The sequence below is a fragment of the Achroia grisella genome, unplaced genomic scaffold (assembly GCF_030625045.1).
Source record: "Achroia grisella isolate CSIRO2021 unplaced genomic scaffold, CSIRO_AGI_Agris_v1 utg702, whole genome shotgun sequence".
NCBI classification, from domain to species: Eukaryota; Metazoa; Arthropoda; class Insecta; order Lepidoptera; family Pyralidae; genus Achroia; species Achroia grisella.
This window is the reverse complement of record NW_026712999.1, coordinates 3,937,707-3,957,716: the sequence shown is the minus strand read 5'-3', so window position 1 is coordinate 3,957,716 and position 20,010 is coordinate 3,937,707. Positions and strand designations below refer to the sequence as shown.

The window sequence follows — 20,010 nt, the reverse complement described above, 5'->3', positions numbered from 1 at the left end:
ATATATATATATATATAAACCTTCCTCTTGAATCACTCTATCCATTAAAAAAAACTCCGTCGCTTCAAAATCCGTTTCATAGTTTTAATGATTTAAGCATATATAGGGACAGACAGACAGTGACAGCGACTTTGTTTTACACTATGTAATGATAATAAAATAAATGTTAAGAATAGCACCCGTGCAAAACTGCGATAGAAACAAATTGTTAGTAACAAAGACTCGATTCAAGCAACAAGCAAACGCTGTACAATAGAAAATATCAATCACGCCTGATTGGAGCAGTATATATATACGTGCTGGATCCAGCCGCTTGACTCACTATTGAGCTCTTTACAAATATAGTGTGCCTCACTTTTGGTTGATAGCTTTAATCCCCCACGGAAATTAAACTCGAGGAATTCTATTAAATTGAAAAGTTTGCTCCTGCAACACCTGCTGTAGAATGTAAATTTCAGTTCAATTTCGTAGTATACTGATACTGTTTGATATTGGTCAATACTCGATCACAGAAGTGGTTTTATGTAGTTGTACAAATGTACATATATAAAATTAAGTTTTAAATGTTGTCTGTTTCACTAGTATGAAATTTATAACCTATATGTAATTCTAATGCGTAAAGTATATTGCTGTAAAATTTCATTAAAATCCATCATTTTACAGTTGATTAGAACATATCGAGGCTGTTATAAATGATCAAATTGTCATGAGCGTTGTAAAGTTTATGGTGAAATCAAGATTTCAAAATGCCATTTTGCAGATTATAGATCCTCCATAGTAATTTGTTCTAACTAATAGAGTTTTTTTTATATAACAATTTAGTATATTATTGAATAGTTATAGCAATAATAATAATATACTTGGACAATTCACACAGCGCCATCTAGACCCAAGTTAAGCTGAGTTTGTGTTATGGGGTACTAGACTAGTGAATAAATACATAGATACGTTTTTTTGTAAAGACATATATACACCCAGACCGATACAAACAATCATGCTTATAAATACAAATGTTTGTACCGTGCAAGAAATCGAACTCGCGACCATTGGACGTAAAGCGGTGTGCAAAACCACTAGACCACCGAGGCCGTTCCACATTAGTGGAATAAGAAAGAATATTAAATATAGGCCTACATGTATGGACTTAACTGGGATAACAGTCACAAAGGGTCCTAAGTAATTAACAGAAATAGGCTAGTATACTTTGAGTAATAATAATAAGAAGGGACAATTCCATAACACTGCACACTTTGTTAGGTCATTTTTAGTGTTTGAATAATAATATTGGAATTAGTTCGTGTTACAAAATCAAAATATCTCTGCTACATATCATCATCACCATTTTTTAAATTATTTTTTGTGAATTACTTCACCATTTATATGCAATACTATTCTCTCCCCATTGTCGAGACTCTCCCCTTAACATTTAACCTAATTTATGGGGCTACCCATATAGGCTATATAATCATAACATTAAAGAGATTTTCTTATACCATTAAAGATTAAATTACACACAACATAAGCATTAAATATAATTCAAGAATAAATTCCTTATACTTATTTCGTGCTCTGCTAACTTTCTTTGCAAATGGAAGTTTTATCGTACTTGCGAGACTTCCGACTTAATTTCTCAGACAGATAAAAATGTTATCTCATTAACAAATATCTGATAGTGTTTTTTTAAATAGTTGAACAATAATTTTGAGGGCCTCGGTGGTCCAGCGGTTTAGCCACACCGCTTTACTTTCGCTCGATGCGGGTTCGTTTCCTCCACGGTGCAAACATTTGTATTCATGAGTATGATTGTTTGTATCAGTCTAGGTGTTTTCTATGTATATTACGAGTATGTATGTATCAAACAATGGTAAATACCAAACCAAAAATATCTGTGTATTTATATCAGTTGTCTAATACCCATAACACAAGCTCTGCTTACTGTGGGACTAGATGGCGCTGTGTTAATTGTCCAGGGTATTTTATTTATTATTATTATTTGAGCTGGCAAATAGGTTGCTTATATTTACTAATATCGTATTCGTACATAAATAATGTGCCTTATATTTTTTTTCAAAAAAAAAACTTTATGTGATTTTTTTTAATTTATATTAAATGTAATATTAAGTACCTAAGATTATGTGTGTATAAATGATTCATCTCCTGTAATTTAGTATCGTTTTTAACTCCGTTTCACTCGAGGTGCACATGTGACCTATTAAAAAAGGGGTTCGCAGAAAAATAAAACGGGATTAAGTGATTAGAAAGAAAAATAACGTCACTCATTCGGCTATCGGATACTTTTAATGTATTCCGGATTTCAATTTCGAGGGATTTTCAATTCCAAAAGGTTCGGGGTGACTCTGAAAATAACTGGATCAAACCGCCTACCTACGAAGGGTTCTCTTTTATTTTTGTGTTACATTACACGATTCAGCCAATTTTAAAACCAAAGGATCAATTCGCGTAAAGAACTCGACTTCAACCCTAAAGATCAAGACTTCAAATCTGGTTAGCAATAAAAATAAACTGCCTGTCAATTTATATTTCTTAACAACGCTGCAATGATAAAATAGTGATAAAAAACAGATTATTCTGAAAGACGGCTGTACGCTAGATGGCACTTTGGATTTCATATACCTAGTTAGACTTTATGAAAATAGGTTAAGTATTTACTCGGAACGTCGTGTTCTAATAGTTTATAATTAGGTTTTGATTCCAAACGTCACTGTGAGAGAAGGAACTGTATTACAATGCAGGTAGATATTATTATGAAGAGATGGTTGTTTTAAGGAAGATAGTTATTAAATATCTAAAGAAAGAATAGACAGAAAAACAGCAGATAAATGGCGATAAAAGAACAATGATTATATAAGTGTTGAGGCGCGGACTACTACTACTACTACTATATGTGGCCCAAATATTATTTTTTGTATTGCAACCCTGAAACGTTGGCATTTCAGCGGGCCAGAAACAACATGATAACCGTTATAAGTTCATATTCAAAATCTTCAACGATCATATACGCCCATCATACTCAACCATTGTAAACCTTTATCAAGTAAATTAAAAACTAGCCAGGAATCTCCGATTTTTATTAAACCATCAAGACCCTCTTCTCACTAAAAGTCGCAAACAATAAGTAATAAACAATATCATATACAATAATAGCGTGCATCGTCATAGTCATGAATTCAAATCTTGTCGATACCAAAATCTTTGTGCGTCAATTTATTTCTGACTGACTCTCCGGTGATGGAAAATATTATTAATCCAAATTTATCAAAATATTGACGTAGGTTTGCCCCTGCTACGTTAGATTCATATATATGACGACCTTGGTGGTCTGGCGGTTCAGAACACTGCACACACACTTATCTCAGTTGTCTAGTGTTGGAAACTCCAACAAAAATAAGTGTTAAAACCTCTTTCATAATTTACTCATAATATTCAAATATAGAACGCTCTGTTCTCATGATTACGATTGTCATTTGTTTTGTTTTAATGTTCTTCAATATTTTGTTACACCGCTAATGATATCGACATTTTAATAAATAGAAATTAGAAAATTGGAAATGGAAATAATCTTTATTCAAATAAACTCATTACAAGCACTTTTGAATAGTCAAATTTTGATTCTACCACTCATTCGGAATGCCGATTCATCACAAGAAGAAAATAAATAAATAAATATAATAATAAAATATAATTACAATTTAATTAACAAATTTGGTGTTTTATAATTATTACATACAACTAATACCTCGAACCTCGTTGAGATTCACATAAAATTTAGTCCTTCAAGCATTGTAAGGTAAAAAACAGCGAGTACAATTATCCCAACGCAACATACATGGATGCAAGAAACGCCATTCATTTGCAATTATAGAGGTGTAAAAATCGATTTTTGAAGCAAACCGATTGCTGCTACGAGTATTCAACAGGCAATTAAATATTGTTGGCCTACAAACAATATTTCTCCAAGCAGCGGCTACGATTTATTTTAGTTATCGAGTATAGAGATACCTATAATATAAGCTCTTCTAACCTTGCGTTAGACTAGCTACCCAGATGGCGCTGTGTGAATTGTCCATGGATATATTATGTTTACACAAACAGACCCAACTAAATTAAGAATGCCACTTTACAGAACTTTAGAGAAAGTGGTTGGTAGTTTGTATTCACACGTTTCGACTTGTAAATGTAAACTTACAAGGATTATTTAAAAGAGCAACACACAAGTTTCTTGCTCGTTCTTCTTGTAATGAGACAGCTTTCCGAACGAGCGGTAGTTAAAAAAATTGTTATGACTATTCAAAAGCGCTTAAATTAAGTTTAATTGAATAAATGATTTAATAAAATACCACAGGTAATTACCAGATGTCATTAGTTTTAAAACAGAACTACGGAAATGGCTCGTAGAAAAATGTCACTCTTATACATATTCATATGACTCTAACGACTGCAGCGCATGCTGGATCACTCGCAGATGGGAGATTTTTTTCCTTGCTTGACATTTATGGTTATATGTCGCAAGATTTACATAATATCTTTTAAATTATATGCCCCTGCGTTATTTTGATGTGTCAGCTATATTACTGTAAAGTTTCATTAAAATCCGTCTAGTATTTTTTTCGTGATAGAGTCACAAACATACATCCATACATACAAGAATTTCGCGTTTAATATGTATTAGTAGGCATAATATACTTCAGGTATTTTATCTATTGTGACACAATTTTATTGGGAATGTAAGCAATAAAAATGTTACTCGAACTGATAACGGGAAATATTAAAGCATAAATCAGAATTTGAAAGTTTGCTAAGGTAAAAACTTTCATACAAGATATAGAATCGTATTCGCGATATGTACGGCCTACGTAATGTTTCTCAGATCTCGTATGAAATATTTCGTGCAAGATAAAATGGCGGCGAGCGAAATTTGTGCCCTTCAAGAAGTTTTACTTTTCTTGGTTTCACAGTAAAGTTAGGACATGTTTACTGCGAAGCCAATGTCAGTATATAATTTCTACTTCCTAATGTTAATCTATTATATAAAAATCATAAGCATGATCTTCCTTCCTTCTAAAATGGAATATATAAAAAAAATTATCAATAATAATAATAATAATCTTAGGACAATTCACACAGCGCCATCTAGACCCAAGTTAAGCTAGGTAAAGCTTGTGTTATGAGTACTAGATAAGTGATACAAATACATAGTTTTTTTTAATACATACGTATGTATACACCCGGACCGATACAAACTGCCATACTCCTGAATACAAATATTTATGCCGTGAGAGGAATCGAACCCGCGACTGTCGAAAGTAAGGCGGCGTGCTAAACTGCTAAACCACCAAGGCCGTCCAATTATTAATTATAATTATATTATTATTGATACTTAAGTTTACTAAATCTAATTATTATTATTGATTCTCAAACTTACTAAATATAATTAATCTAAGCTGAATTGTATGGATTTAGTAGTTTAAACAATTGTTGTTTTAATTTTAATAAATAAACACAACTTTATATAATTAAAATATATAGAGTCGTGGCAAATATTACTAGAATAAATATATTAAGTATTTACTTTGCAGGTCCTTTAGTTTCAGAAAACTATTCTTTACGTCTCGAATAATTGAAATAATGAAAAAATGCAATGAAAGAAAGTAATTTAAGTATTCAATGAAAAACGGTTTTGTATATTTTTCTTAGAATACACAAATTAGAACTGTTTTCGTCATATGATTTTTTTTAATAGTTTTTGTATATGGACAGAGAAATACCATGGAGTCTACATGTTGGATTGTATGTTTCTCATTACAAATTTTCTTTCGCTAAGACAATTGTTATAAATAATCCTGGACAATTAACACAGCGCCGTCTAGTCCCACGGAAAGCAGAGCTTATGTTATGTTGTTGACAAGTGATATAAATACTTAAACAGTTTTTTTTTAAATATGTATACATATACGTAAAATACATAGAAAACATCCAGACCTATACAAACAATTATAGTCATGTATACAAATGTTTGTACTGTGCGAGGAATAGAATCCGCGACCACGGAAGTAAATCGGTACTAAACCGCTAGATCATCGAGCCCGTGTTATATAATATATTGCTAGTTAACTGATAATAGTACATTAATCCCATGTAATTTATTTCAGTACTATACTATTACAAAACGAATTGATAACAGTATAATGTAATACATAATGTTTTTGTTTTGTAAGATATTAACATATCACCTATCTCGTACAATACTGGTGTAACTCAGAAATTTTAAATTTTAGAAATTTTACTTGAAATATAAAGACATATTGTGGACTTTCCAAAATTTATAACTTTTGAGTTAAGCCCATAAATGTGCAATATAAGCAGCGTTAAATATTTTGAATATAAATGGATTCACTATTTTTATTGTGAAAACAAAAAGTGATGGATTTTTAGTTTATAGAAAATATATCTTATATATAAAATTTACGTGTCACAATGTTAGTTACCATATTCCTGTCAAACGGCTTGTTCGATTTTTATGAAATTTTATATGCATATTCAGTAGATCTGAGAATTGGCTACTATCTATTTTTCATACCTCTAAGTGGTAAGGGATATCCACACAAAAATTTATTTTTTTATTTTGTCGACATAACATTTCATTTTTATTTTATAATTATTTAGGATTGAAAAATACATACAACCCTAAATTTTCACCCATGAATAAAAAATTGGTTTTTAATAGCGATTTTAATTTATACGGCAAAACAACGTTTGCGGGGTCGATAGTTAAAGTTTATATTCAGTTAAAAGAATAAGACTCACGCAGTTTATATATAGTATCCAGTATTGTGAAATAATTTATTTTATATTTATATTCATAACAATAAGATTTTCTTACTACAAATAATATTTATTTATATAAATAGAAATAAACTCTTATTATTATAATTATTATTCATTTAAAATATGAATAACATGGTAACAATAGCAGTCTCTACCACTTATCCAGATCTGTTAAGTATTTATATAACACATGGGTGTTTTAGGAAAATACGTTATATGCGTTAATAAATTTTTTTTTTCACTGTTATTTACAATTATATACACTATATCAAGATGAATCAATTAAGAAATCTGAGCTATAACTTGTCAACAAACTTCAGTGAATAAAAATAAGTATCTATATTTATTTAATAAAAAATAAACCAATTCAAATCAATCATAATTTATTCATGTAGCATATTTTACTTTCTTATGAATGGAAAACGACTGAACTGAATTTCTTTCTTAATTTTTTAAATATTTTTTCATCTTTTTGTTTATTTGATTATCAATCACACACCATTACACCATTACTCTAAGTATGGACAATACGTAGTTCGTAATAAGATTACCGTGACAAGTGTATGGGATAAATGGTAGCATTATCGGCTGTTCATAAATAATATTATACCATAAATATATTCATAAATAATATCTAAATAATATAATTCAAATGTAAAGTCGATTTACAACAGACATACAATCTTGTTCTAAATACATTACTTAATTATCACTCACACTATAAATTACTTCCTGTACAATGTACCTAACATTGGGGTAATAAATAAATTTTAACATGGCAACTCTACGACTTTATAGTGATACATGTCGACCTATAAATAGATCCACTGCACATTATTCTGTCTCAAAGTCAAACTATTGCTATTCGTCTAGTACGTGATATATTTAATCAGTTAACAATCAATATTTTAAAGTAAAAAAATATGATGGTTTCCCTGATAACTTTTTTACCACTATTATTATTACCAAATATTGCCAATGGAAAAAGATGTGGAAGAATTCTAAGTATGCTGTCAGCTCCAATAGACAGTCATCAAATAGCTATGAGACCTGTCCCTCAAGAACTTGCAAAACGAGGATCAAACGTTGTAATAGTAACCCCACTCCCTGCTTTTACCAACGGGAGCGTCCCATCCAACCTCATTGAAATCGATATGAAATATACAACAGATAACGTTAGTAAAAGGTTAATGGAATATGTCACAGATAATAATATTTTTGATACCAAAAGTCAGAAAGAAATATTTTCTAAATACACTACAAATATATGTAATGCTCAATTGAAATCTAAAGAAGTGCAAAAGCTGATCAAAGATGGAAAAAGAAGTTATGACGTTGTATTATTCGAAGCAGGAGGTAGAATGAATACAGTATTGGCACATCTATTTAATGTACCAACAATACGATTATCCTCTCTAGGTGGTCATTTTGATGAACTTAATACATTAGGAGGCGTTGTACATCCATTATTTTATCCAGAGCATATGCAGCAAAGATTATATAATCTCACTCTTTGGGAGAAACTAAATAATATGTTTAATCATTTTTGGTTTGAACAACATGAATACTATCACACAAAATATGATGATGTAAAACTGAGTGAAATTTTTGGAAACGACATTCCAACAATAAGAGATATTAATAATAATCATGATAGTGTGATGTTTTTAAATGTACATAGAATTTGGGCAGATAATCAACCTGTACCGCCCAGTATTATATTTTACGGTGAAATAGATAGAGGCCCACATAAAGAATTGTCACAGGTAAAAATTTATGTGCAATGCTTCTAATTTATAAGCAATCATGAATGATATGATTTTCTACTAAGTTTATAAGATTATATTCTTCCCATAGCATGAGATAAGCTGGTGATTTAATAACGGCAATTTTCATTAAGTTATATATAGTTTAAATTTAAACTAAAGAAATTGTTATCAAAGTAATGTAATACTAAAACAGGTAGGTTCGATATTTGATGTTAGAGTTTGGATTGCATTCATGAGTACGAGATTACAGGCAATTTTGACACCAATGTCAGAGAAAAGGTTATGTTCTTGAAATATCATTTGCGTTATTGTCTATATTTTACAATTGTTCAAATAATCTGTTTATATTATATTTTGCTATCTGTTTGTCTGTTGTGCAAGTATATGTTTTATGTATGTCTGCGCGATATTATATAATAACTAAAAAAAAATTATTAAGTTTAAGTTATTAACAAAGGAAATGTTTGATCGGTGCAAATAAAACCAGAGATACTCTAACTCTTTTTTATCCCACCCCAGGGTGATATACGGGTACTGCTGGATCTTACCGGCAAAACTCCAAGATGTTCCTTCTGGAATACACGAGCAAACTTTCGCAACCCTGACGGTGTCGATCCGCAGCAGACCTCTTCTCATTTCTGTGCTAAGAAACAGCCTAAGTTTGTTCTAACATGGTCTTTTAATGTCTTGATATATAAGCTGCTTGGTAGCGATGATAGATGAGACATATTTTTTATTTTTTTATAAATTAAGCTACTTGCAGGCTGTAATGAAATCCTCTGGAATAGCAATGCATGAGGAGTTCTAAAGGCATCACATGATAAACTGATGTCTGTGCCTTGAAGTGTGTACTTTCCAAAGTATACACTCTATTCTGAGGAGATAAAAATCATGGCTCCAAAATATACCTCAACTCTTATCCCTGGTAGGCCTAAAGGCCACATTAGATCACGGTAGGTCGCAGTGCTGTAGGCTAGAAAATATACGGTATACAAAAAATTAGTTCTCTGAAATGTCAACGCTTGAGGAAGTACTACAGGTATCGCATAATGATGTCATATCCGTCGCACTACTCATGTATACAAGACGATTGCCATTTTATTGCCATCAGGTGGCCCGACAGCTTATTTGCATTAATTACTTAATAATGCTAATTAGCATTAATTACACATTAATTTGTTTTCAAAGCTATAATACGGTGAAATTTGAATGACACTATATTTCAGGACTTAAAAAACTATTTGGATACTTCCGAAAATGGCGTCATATACGTGAGTTTTGGAACGACAGTGTCGACGACCGATTTACCCACAGATAAATTACAAATGTTTATGAATGTTTTATCCGAGATGCCATACAATATTCTTTGGAAATCTAGGAAGAATCAATTTTCTGATATACCGAGAAATATTAAAGTTTTAGAATGGGTCCCGCAATCTGAACTTCTGAGTGAGTATTTCTTTCAAATATACAATAATAAAACAATAGTGAACATTCTGCTGATTTAAATAATATGTATAACCTCACTACTTACAGTGGAATGAAAGAGATTAGGTATATTATTTCAGTAGTAAACTAATAGTTATTCTATTACAGTTTTTTTGTAATCAAGAACATTCGAGAACATTTTTATAAACCTTCATGTCTTTCTAGGTATAATCGTAAATAAGAGAAATTTTGGGTAATCTTCTAAATTTATCTCTGTATTTAAACATTTCTACAGAGAATGAGATAATGATAAAAATATATGAATGAAATCAGTTAATCCCTTATTTTTATACTGTCGCGTTTAGAACACATTATTAAGATAATTAAACGGGTTTTAACACGAATAATTCTCTCGACGTTTCTACTAGGTTGCACTAGCTGTGGTCACGAGCTCAAAAGAGGAAAATACCTTGATTTTCCATAAAATTATTCGTGTTGAATCTCGTTAAACTATATTAATAATCTGTTAAATCGTTTCCAAGTTGTGGCGTGAATAAAGGAATTAGGAATTAATTTTTATATAGGTACTAATTTCACATTCAAATTTAAGACATCTTTATTCATGTAGGTCTATTACAGACTCTTATGATATATCAAATCTACCGTCAGTTCGGAATTATTTTGAGATGAGAAGAATTGACAAGAAACTCAGCTCGTATTCTTTCCAAATAAATGTTATACAAAAGTGACAATATATGTTATTACAATAGCAAAAAGTCTAATCAGTGTTCGTAACGTGAACAGACTAGTCAGTCCCCACAAGCAGCATCCGTTCACGAGTATGACGGATATATTAATCAATGGTGTTTAAAAGTAGTATTACTTGTTATTTCTTAAATTGAATCAGATTTATATTTTTCAGAACATCCAAATATGAAACTGTTTATAACTCAGGGAGGTATACATTCGACACACGAAGCGATAGCTGCCGAAGTTCCTCTAATTGCTGTACCAATTATAGGAGATCAATGTTACAATGCTGAAAAGTACAGATATCATAAAATTGGTGATATGATTAATTTCCATACTGTCACTGCTGAAATATTTAGAAAAACAATTGAAACTGTACTGTCGGATGAAAGGTAAACTAAATTAATAATTTATATAGATTATAGTCATATTTCGTTTATATTTTTTTTAATAGTTACAAGCTACACGTACCAACTTTGCACGAGTGTACATTTTTAATGCATATAAACATTCCTTTTGAATCACTTTATCTATTGGTAAATATTGCAATGAAATCTGTCGCGTAGTTTAAAAAATCTAACATAACATCGGAAGTGACTTTATTTTATACTATGTAAAGATAATATTTTTTATAATTTGAATCATAATCAAAATTGTGTTGATTATGATTCAAATTGTATCTTTTACTTTGTTATAATATATAATTATTTACCATTAGATGGTGCTTATAAATGTATGTACATATACCATATCCTTGATTACCATCATTGTGGTATAAGCAAAATAATAACGACTAAAGCAAATAGACTTACAAATACAAATAGTAAGTGTCGTCTTGTCTTCAATATTATAATCTTCCTGTTATGAAATGTGGTCTTACATTGATTACTTTAAACATATTATTATATCTTACACATTTAAACGGTTTCTGAAATGGTAACACATTCAGAATAAGTTACATTTTTGACACTCAACTTCATCCCCGTGTAATAATGTCATGGGCGCATGGATACTTGGATCACATTAAAAAGTAGTCCATATCCTTTCTCAGGGTCTACACTATCTGTGTACCAAATTTCATTTAATCGGTTCAGTAGTTTTGGCATGACAGCGCGACAGATAGACCGACAGATTTCGCGTTTATAATATTAGTGACAATGAAAATATGACATCAATGAAAACTTTCAATTTACAGTTACCGCCGCAACATCGCTAATCTACGCAAGTTGTTATCAGATCAGCCTCATCGGCCGATGGAGCACGTTGTTTGGTGGATAGAACATGTGATTCAAAATGGCGCCCGTCATTTGCGCGCGCCTGCCGCAAACATGTCCCACGCAGAATATTATGAAGTGGAACTATTCATAATATTATTCATTATTGCATTATTGGTTATCGCATTATTTATTTCGATAATCAAAATTCTTTCAGGTTTATTATACTTCTACATAATACGTCAATATTGTCATTGTGGAAACTTTATATTATCTCATGTGAATTTGTAACTAGTCATTTAAACTTTAATTAATAAAAAGTAGAAGTGAGGAACTATGTATAATTTATTATATACTAGTCACCGGCCCCGGCTTCGCACGAGTGTACACGTGTACAGCTATCTGTGCCCGTGGTTTCATCCGTATGCAATTTATAGCCTATGCGTTACTACGATGTATGAGATATATTATTTAAAAGTTTCATTAAAATCTATCCAGTAGTTTTTGCGTGAAAGAGTCACAAATATTCATCTGTCCTTCCACACTCACGAACTTTCGCGTTTATAATATTAGTAAGGTTTTAATAAAAAGTATCGGGGATAATATCTGTATGGAATAGTTCATTCCATTTCATTTAATATTTAAACATAATACCTACACATCACATATCGTAAATATTTTTTTTTCTACACATATTGGGGTAGATACTGAATTTTAGATAGTTGTAAGTTTTTTATAATATACATAAACATGTACTTTAAAAACACCTTACATATATCCTAAACAAAGTACCAACACTAGCAGTCAATCTTAATTTCATAAAAAGCGAAATATTTCTTTGAATACATCAAGTTTTATCGTAGATTACTTTCACGTATAAACAAAATGAGAACTGAATAGTAAACACATGATGAGAATCATACTGATGTATTACATAATACTGTTTTACATAATGAAATATCGATGTACAAGAAAGCAAAACACCTATCAAAATGTCGGCAGAAAAATGTATTTAAGATTCAAGGCACGTCGGTGCGTAGTTGTCAATGAACAAGTGACGGCAGAATTTCATTTCGACTCCGAAACGACATCTGTGACTCGAACAAAATAACGACGAGTATTTTGAAATAGGAATTTTTAAATTGACTTCCGTCCTCGAGAATTCTATTGTCGTTTAATATCTCATGTCTGTCGTAAAAAATGCAGAAAAGTGGATGAATTGATATTTTTTGATGGTCCGTTGTTTCATTTGTGAATGTTCCAATTTCAAAATTGTATAGTAAAATAAAAAAGAAAGTAATGAAATTGTAGTAATATAAAATTCCTGCATTGAATATTTTGCGATAGCTATTCTGGAATGACTTTTGAATGAAATTATGAAAATTTTTACTGTAAACCTTTCATATTTGTGAAAGAAAAACATAAATAACACGAACTAGCTTCAATTGATCGTTAAACGATGTGGTTAAATTATATATGCCGTAATTGAGAGTATATACCAACAAAATGCCTCTACAATCTATTAAAAGATCTTGGCCATCTATCATTAATGCCTATATAATCTTTATTAGGAGATTAATAATATACTATCCGATCAATTTAGCCTATAATATTATTTAATAAATATGATATATCCTCCTGCATGCCCATTGTGTACCTGTATCATAAATCTGTGACATTGACTTTAATTTCATAGTTATTTAGAGGTGTTATGAATAAAAGCACAGATAACATATTTGTTATGTATGAAATATCAGGTAAGTAATGTGGTTAATACCATTTGAACAAACAAGTTTCAATTACAAAACATTTTCAATATATATATACTTCTATCTATCTTTGGAGGTTTACATCTTCAGAAATCAGCTAAATCGCGTAAGATCATGATTGAAACTCATGCTTTGACTGGAAAAAGGGTCTTATTTAATACCACCTTCCGCTGAATAAAATTTACGTGCAATGATTATGCGGAGATAGCAAATTAGGCAGAGGAAGCAACCAAATGAACCGAAAATACGATTATTTTGCTGTGAGACTCGCGAAAATTTATACGAAATGTTTTCTGTTATTTAATGACATTGAGTGTCAGCTTAGCATAGCGGAACGTAAGCGGAAAGCGGACATCACTGTTATATTTCGACTTTTTTTCAACACAATCCTCACAGAATTGGAATTAAACTTATATGGGAACAAACAGAAATAAATGATGAATACTGGCTAGAAAAATAACCATAAGTAATTATAGGTTTTCTGCCGAGTATATTTATCACTTACGTTTCGTACAGAACAGAAATATTTTTTATTCAAATAAACTTAATATAAGCACTTTTAATATTTTACCACTATAACTAACTAACCAGAATTGTATACCTATACGGAACGTACACTCATCACAAGAAGAGCAAGAAACTTGTCTGTTACTCTTTAAGTATTTTTTTTAAGTAAATACAGAGTAACATTAATTTAATGGTAATTATCATTTACGTTAAAAATCCTAATGCTTATTATAAATACAAATTTATAGCAAAGTTTACAATTTAATACATAAATATATAAGAGTTAAAATAGAAATAAAAATGTGTATACAAAGCTAAAATCAATACTTTAATAGAAATATTATTAATTTAAGTGTGTTTATCTCTCTGTGTTTTTGTAACCTTTTCACGATTAAACGTCTTACGGATTTTAATTTTTGACGGTACCTTTAATCTTAAGAAAAACTCAAATGTTGCCTTTAAATGCTTTAGAGCTTTATTACACAAACCATTTTTATTTAAACGTGAACTTATTTAGCAGTTCGGTAAATAAAAAATAGAATTCCCTACTGGTATACAATTTCCTGTAAGTATGGTAAAAATTTCAAAGTCTATTAAACTAAGTTTGTCACAATCGCTCCGCTTATGCTAACGGCAACTGGTGCTATTGCCAAATGATGTAAATTAGCATATCTGTGATTCAGGTTGGCCTGCATTATTTTGTTTATTTGTAGCATAATTTGCCACTTTCTTGTTTCACGGAATTTCATTACACTGTTTATGATTGGCTGATTCAGTTTATTCCTCATTACTATCTGAATATTCAGTGTTGTGCTCATCGTTTTGTAAAGAAACATTTTACCCGATTACGGTGAAAATAAAGCTGGTTTATGATGTTTACATTTATTTATTTATTTAATTACATGCATTTTTAATGTATGAAATATGGTTTTTAAGCTTGTATTACTTATAATATTAGACAATTGAGAGATATATTTATTAATTTATTTTTTAACTAACAAACAATATAAATTACTGAAAACATTTGTAATAATACATATTATACATTGATAATATCCAGACCAATACTGCAAATATTTATATAATTTACTATACTTATATATGTTATACTTATATTAATCATATATCTATAATTGTGTATAGATGTAGGTATATTTGTACTGTATTTTATAGGTAAATAAAGTTAAAATAAATTTACGGATCGATTTCGAAGCCATCGCAAATGGCATAGTGCTAATCCACTACACCACCGCAAAATGCAACCTACATATATACTAATAGAGTTTAACTGACAAAGTGCAGTAAGAGACGTTAGTACTGAGCTGCTGCATTAGTTTATACGAGTATCTGCTCTTAGCACATTCGTGACATATTAGAGTGCGTCCTTGTCTAAAGTGCCTTTACGTTTTATTTACTTTATTCTTTTAAATGGGAGAAGAGAAAGCGTCATGACCTTATAATATTATATAATAAAATAATCCGGACTTAAAAAGAAAGATGTTTTTGTCCACTACTCTAATACTGTTGGCCGCAGCTGGCATTTACAGCTTCACCGGAGGATAGGAGGCAAGTGCAGATGGCACTCCAAACCCGAAGAAGGGCTTATGGAGCAGCTGAAGGCTAACTCCCGCCTGACGGATACGACTTTAGTCTGAAGGCACCGCAAGCGGTTCGAACCTCGGCTCAGCCCCCGTCAGACAGTCAGTCAGTCGATCCCCGTTTAAATTGGGATCCGACGGAGGGGAAAAAAAGATCATGAGTTTAAATCTAGCAGATTTCAGAAAACTTTGTCAATGGCTTATCGGTTTAGCGATGGACTATCAAGGCCGTCTGACCATCTCGTTTTAATTCCAATGGTCGCGGTTTCGATTCCTCGATACGAACATTTGTATTCATGAGTGTGATTGTTTGTATTGTACTAGGTGTTTTTTAAAAAAGTATCTATGTATTTATATCAGTTGTCTAGTACCCATAACATAAGCTCTACTTAACTTGGGACTAGATGGTCTGTAAGAATTGTCTAGGTTTATTATTATTATTGGAGAAAGTTTACAGTAATATAGCTTAGCTTAGCTTAGCATCAGAATAACACATTGTCTATAATTTAAGAATATATTATTTAAACAGATTGAAATAATAGTAACTTTGTCAAGTAATTGTAGACGAAGTTGCGCAGTTTAGCTAGTAAGAAATAAATATGATTATTCTAAGTTTAGTTTAAATACTAACTGTTCCCGCAACTTCGTCCGCGTGGAATTTAACTTTATTTTTCTAAAAAAAAAGTAGTTAAGTTATTCCTTATTACATCAGCTGCCTGCCAAAAGAAGTCCCGTTAAAATCGGTTCAGCTGTTTCAGAGATTAGTCGGAACAAAGAGACAGACAGACAAAAATTGTAAAAAATGTTATTTTGCTATATGTATTTTTATTCATGTATGCATGTAGTAAAAAACGGTTATTTTAATATTACAAACAGATACTCCAATTTTATTTATATGTATACTTATAGATAAATGTGTTTATAAAGAATTTTTCTATACCTACTAAGTTAGTATTTTCATTTATTAAAAATAGATTAAATCGACCTGTTAGATAAAAAAAATCATCTAACAAATGCAAACCGTTAAGGCGTGAAGACGTTACGAATAATCAAATAATATGTAATGTATGAATTGCTTCGTAAAACGGGTTGAAATTCCATATTTCAACCCGTTTTTCAAATAAATTCATACTTTTTGGACTTCTTAAAAACCGTGTCGTTTATTTGTTTTTATTCATTTTGCTTTTTGGTGAAGTTATTCAGCGATGTACACCTTAGCCGTAATACGTACCTTCTCAAATTACGTGGTGGTCATAATGTCACAGATATATTAGTAAACATGAATAAGACTATCTATTATGCGCGATTCATCTTTTTTAAGATGATGGGTTACTTGTTGGAAATTAAAACCTTCTTGTTGATACTTTTTTATAGCCATATACTTTTTAATGTCCTGTTGTTTTATTATTGCATTTGATCTTTTCACAATATACGGAAGTAAATAGTTTTATTACAATCACCATAATAACCAACTGAGAAATCCATAATACTCCCCAACACTATCGTTCGATCGATAATCGTTCTTAACACAATTTATCTACACATCAAATGTTAGTAACATTTGATGCATTGTATTAGTTATTGTAAGATTTTTTTACATACGAATTTTAATGGTTATTAGGACAGATAAAGGCCGAAAAAGAGATGAAGTGCCTGAAAGATAATATGGCAAGAAAGGGAGTAAATAACGAGATGATTGCGAACAGGGATGAATAGAAGAGAAAAACTTATTACGCCGATCACAAATGAATGGGATAAGGAAGAAGCAGATGATGATCAAACAGTTCAGTATATTTAGACGTGAAAAAGTATTAAACTGACAGATACACTATCGTATTTATGAATACCTAATTTTTTATATATCAGATTCCGTCTTATACCTTAAGACTTAGACTTAAGACGGAATCTTATATATAAGAAATAAAAAATTCATGATTATCATGGATAAAATTGAAAACATAATCCTATTAAAATTAATTTTAATCACTTTTATGATATTCATAATTTAATGTAATTATAACTGATAATACTTTTCCTGAGAGTGTCATGGTTTATTATATATTTTACTGCCTCGACTGAAACGGAAAAGTCGAGATTTCTCTGTTGATAGAAACATCGACATTCAATTAACTGAATACCATTGGCGGTGGTAGAACCTTCACGAGTTAAATCAAATCAAGTGAAAATATTTTGATTTGATTTGATTTGACTTCTGAGGGCTGTGTATGCGTATTCATGTAGGTTTCTCAAATATTTTTATGATGTGTCAAATCGACCGTTCGTTCGTAGTGCTCATTCTTTCGATTCTTAAATTTCATTTGAGCTTGTACATGAATACAAAAATATAGATTCATTTTAATTAAATTAGAATGTGGTGACCACCAACATATGCCATTGTAATTTTGACAAAAGAAAATAATCTAAGCAGTGGTTGTAACCCGTACACACTAGTCCCCACAAGCAGCACCCGTTCACGAATATTTTGTATGATGGAAATGATTCAAATAGCCAATAAAATATTTGAATATTGCTGTCATAATGATTGCAATGGTAAACGTTCATTATATATATCGACTTAAATATTTGCTGACAAGTGACAGTCATTAAAAATGTTTTAAAAATCACTTTAACGTCACTCGATAATGATGGTACCGAATGACCCTTACGCGCCCCGGAATATTAAATTTTCCTCGTCAAGATAATTTAATTAGGTTTTAGGGTAGCTTATAAAAAATAAAACTTAAAAGAAAAGGAGCTCTCAAATATATCTCCTTTTAAAATAGAATTTGACATTATACAATTTTTCAATAAATAAGGATATTGAGAAGTATTCTAGAGTACTAATTATTAATATGATAACTTTCATGGATTATTTAATGAGATTTGTTTGTGATAATTATTATTTTTTAACTGGAATGACAAGTAAGCGGTTGGTCTACTTGGTAGTAGTAGCCGTCGCTAATATAAATAAATAGATCCAAAGAAACTACGTTAGTGATATCGTACCGCCACTCCAGCATTCCGAAGGAGTAAGAAACCATACCTCAGCTAAAATTAACTGAATCACAGCTTACAAAGCAAGCTGCTTGACTGCTGAAATAGGTGAGACTGAGGTAGACACATAAACGACTCATTACAAAGACGACGCAGTTATGGCAAAATCTTTCTGGACAAGTGATGATAAAATGTAAACAGGCCGTCAATCGGTCAATGATCCACAAAGATTGCTAAACTAAATTTACGAACTTTTTAATAATCGCATCATTCACCCGCAGTATATCAACGGAACAATTCTCCCACCTTCAAGTTGGCTCGCTTTTCAGTTCACGTGCAGTTGGCTCAGCGTTTTCGTACCTCTGTCCCGGATTATCTAAATCCTAGCTGACGTGAACTCCCGGATAATCGCATATAGAAGGGTATTCACGGTAAAATTTGCCTCACATTATTTTAGGTTCAACAAAAGTCGCAGTTCATGTGGATGTTTAGATTAACCCACTGACAATTCAACTTTTCAGATTATGTAACGAAATAATATAGATTATATAATAATTTCGATTATGCAAGGTACTGTTAATAATAAATTGTAAATCAGGATAATTAACACAGCATCATCTAATCCTAAACCAAGCAGAACGTGATAATAAGCAGAACTACCAGGTACCTAATGATGAAAGATAAGAATGCTTAATTTTTTTTTTAAATATATTAATCTTCGTTCGCTTTGTTAGTGAAATACAATTCTTTTTCAAATACATATGTATGTATACATAGAAATTAAATCCAAAAGAATATATCATATTATTGAATATAAATATTTGTATTGTTCAAATGTCGTAATCAAATCCACAACCATCAGCGGCTGGCGGGAGTAGCAATTTTAAAGTAAAAAATCATAAATTTTTATCATACATAATTTATTTATTTTAGATCTCTGAAAAATTCAGTACTATTTTGCTCAAATTCTTGCGCACTTTGGTTGTTATTTGAAAATTAAAAAAATGTCAAGATACTTAATGCCAACAAGAACAAAAAAATCGTAACATTACGATTGTGCATGTTGCTCTGTGAAATAAATTTTAGGTAACTCCTCATTCGTTTTCACTACTAAGAAATAACAAGGAAATATAAT

At 30.9% G+C, this 20,010-nt stretch overlaps 1 protein-coding gene across 1 annotated transcript; it reads left to right on the top strand.

The window, feature by feature from the left end:
- The first annotated feature begins 7,853 nt into the window (after positions 1–7,853).
- On the top strand, positions 7,854–11,189 carry LOC131850123 (UDP-glucuronosyltransferase 1-2-like). The gene is made up of 4 exons (XM_059200291.1): positions 7,854–8,395; positions 8,504–8,612; positions 9,842–10,064; positions 10,966–11,189. The coding sequence occupies exons 1-4, from the start codon at positions 7,854–7,856 to the stop codon at positions 11,187–11,189; spliced, it is 1,098 nt and encodes a 365-aa protein (XP_059056274.1).
- Positions 11,190–20,010: the final 8,821 nt, after the last annotated feature.

Coding starts and splice junctions, on each gene's coding strand:
- LOC131850123 (XM_059200291.1), top strand. CDS start 7,854: ATGCTGTCAGCTCCAATAGACAGTCATCAAATAGCTATGAGACCTGTC. Junction 8,613..9,841: donor CACATAAAGAATTGTCACAG/GTAAAAATTTAT, acceptor ACTATATTTCAG/GACTTAAAAAACTATTTGGA. Junction 10,065..10,965: donor CCCGCAATCTGAACTTCTGA/GTGAGTATTTCT, acceptor TATATTTTTCAG/AACATCCAAATATGAAACTG.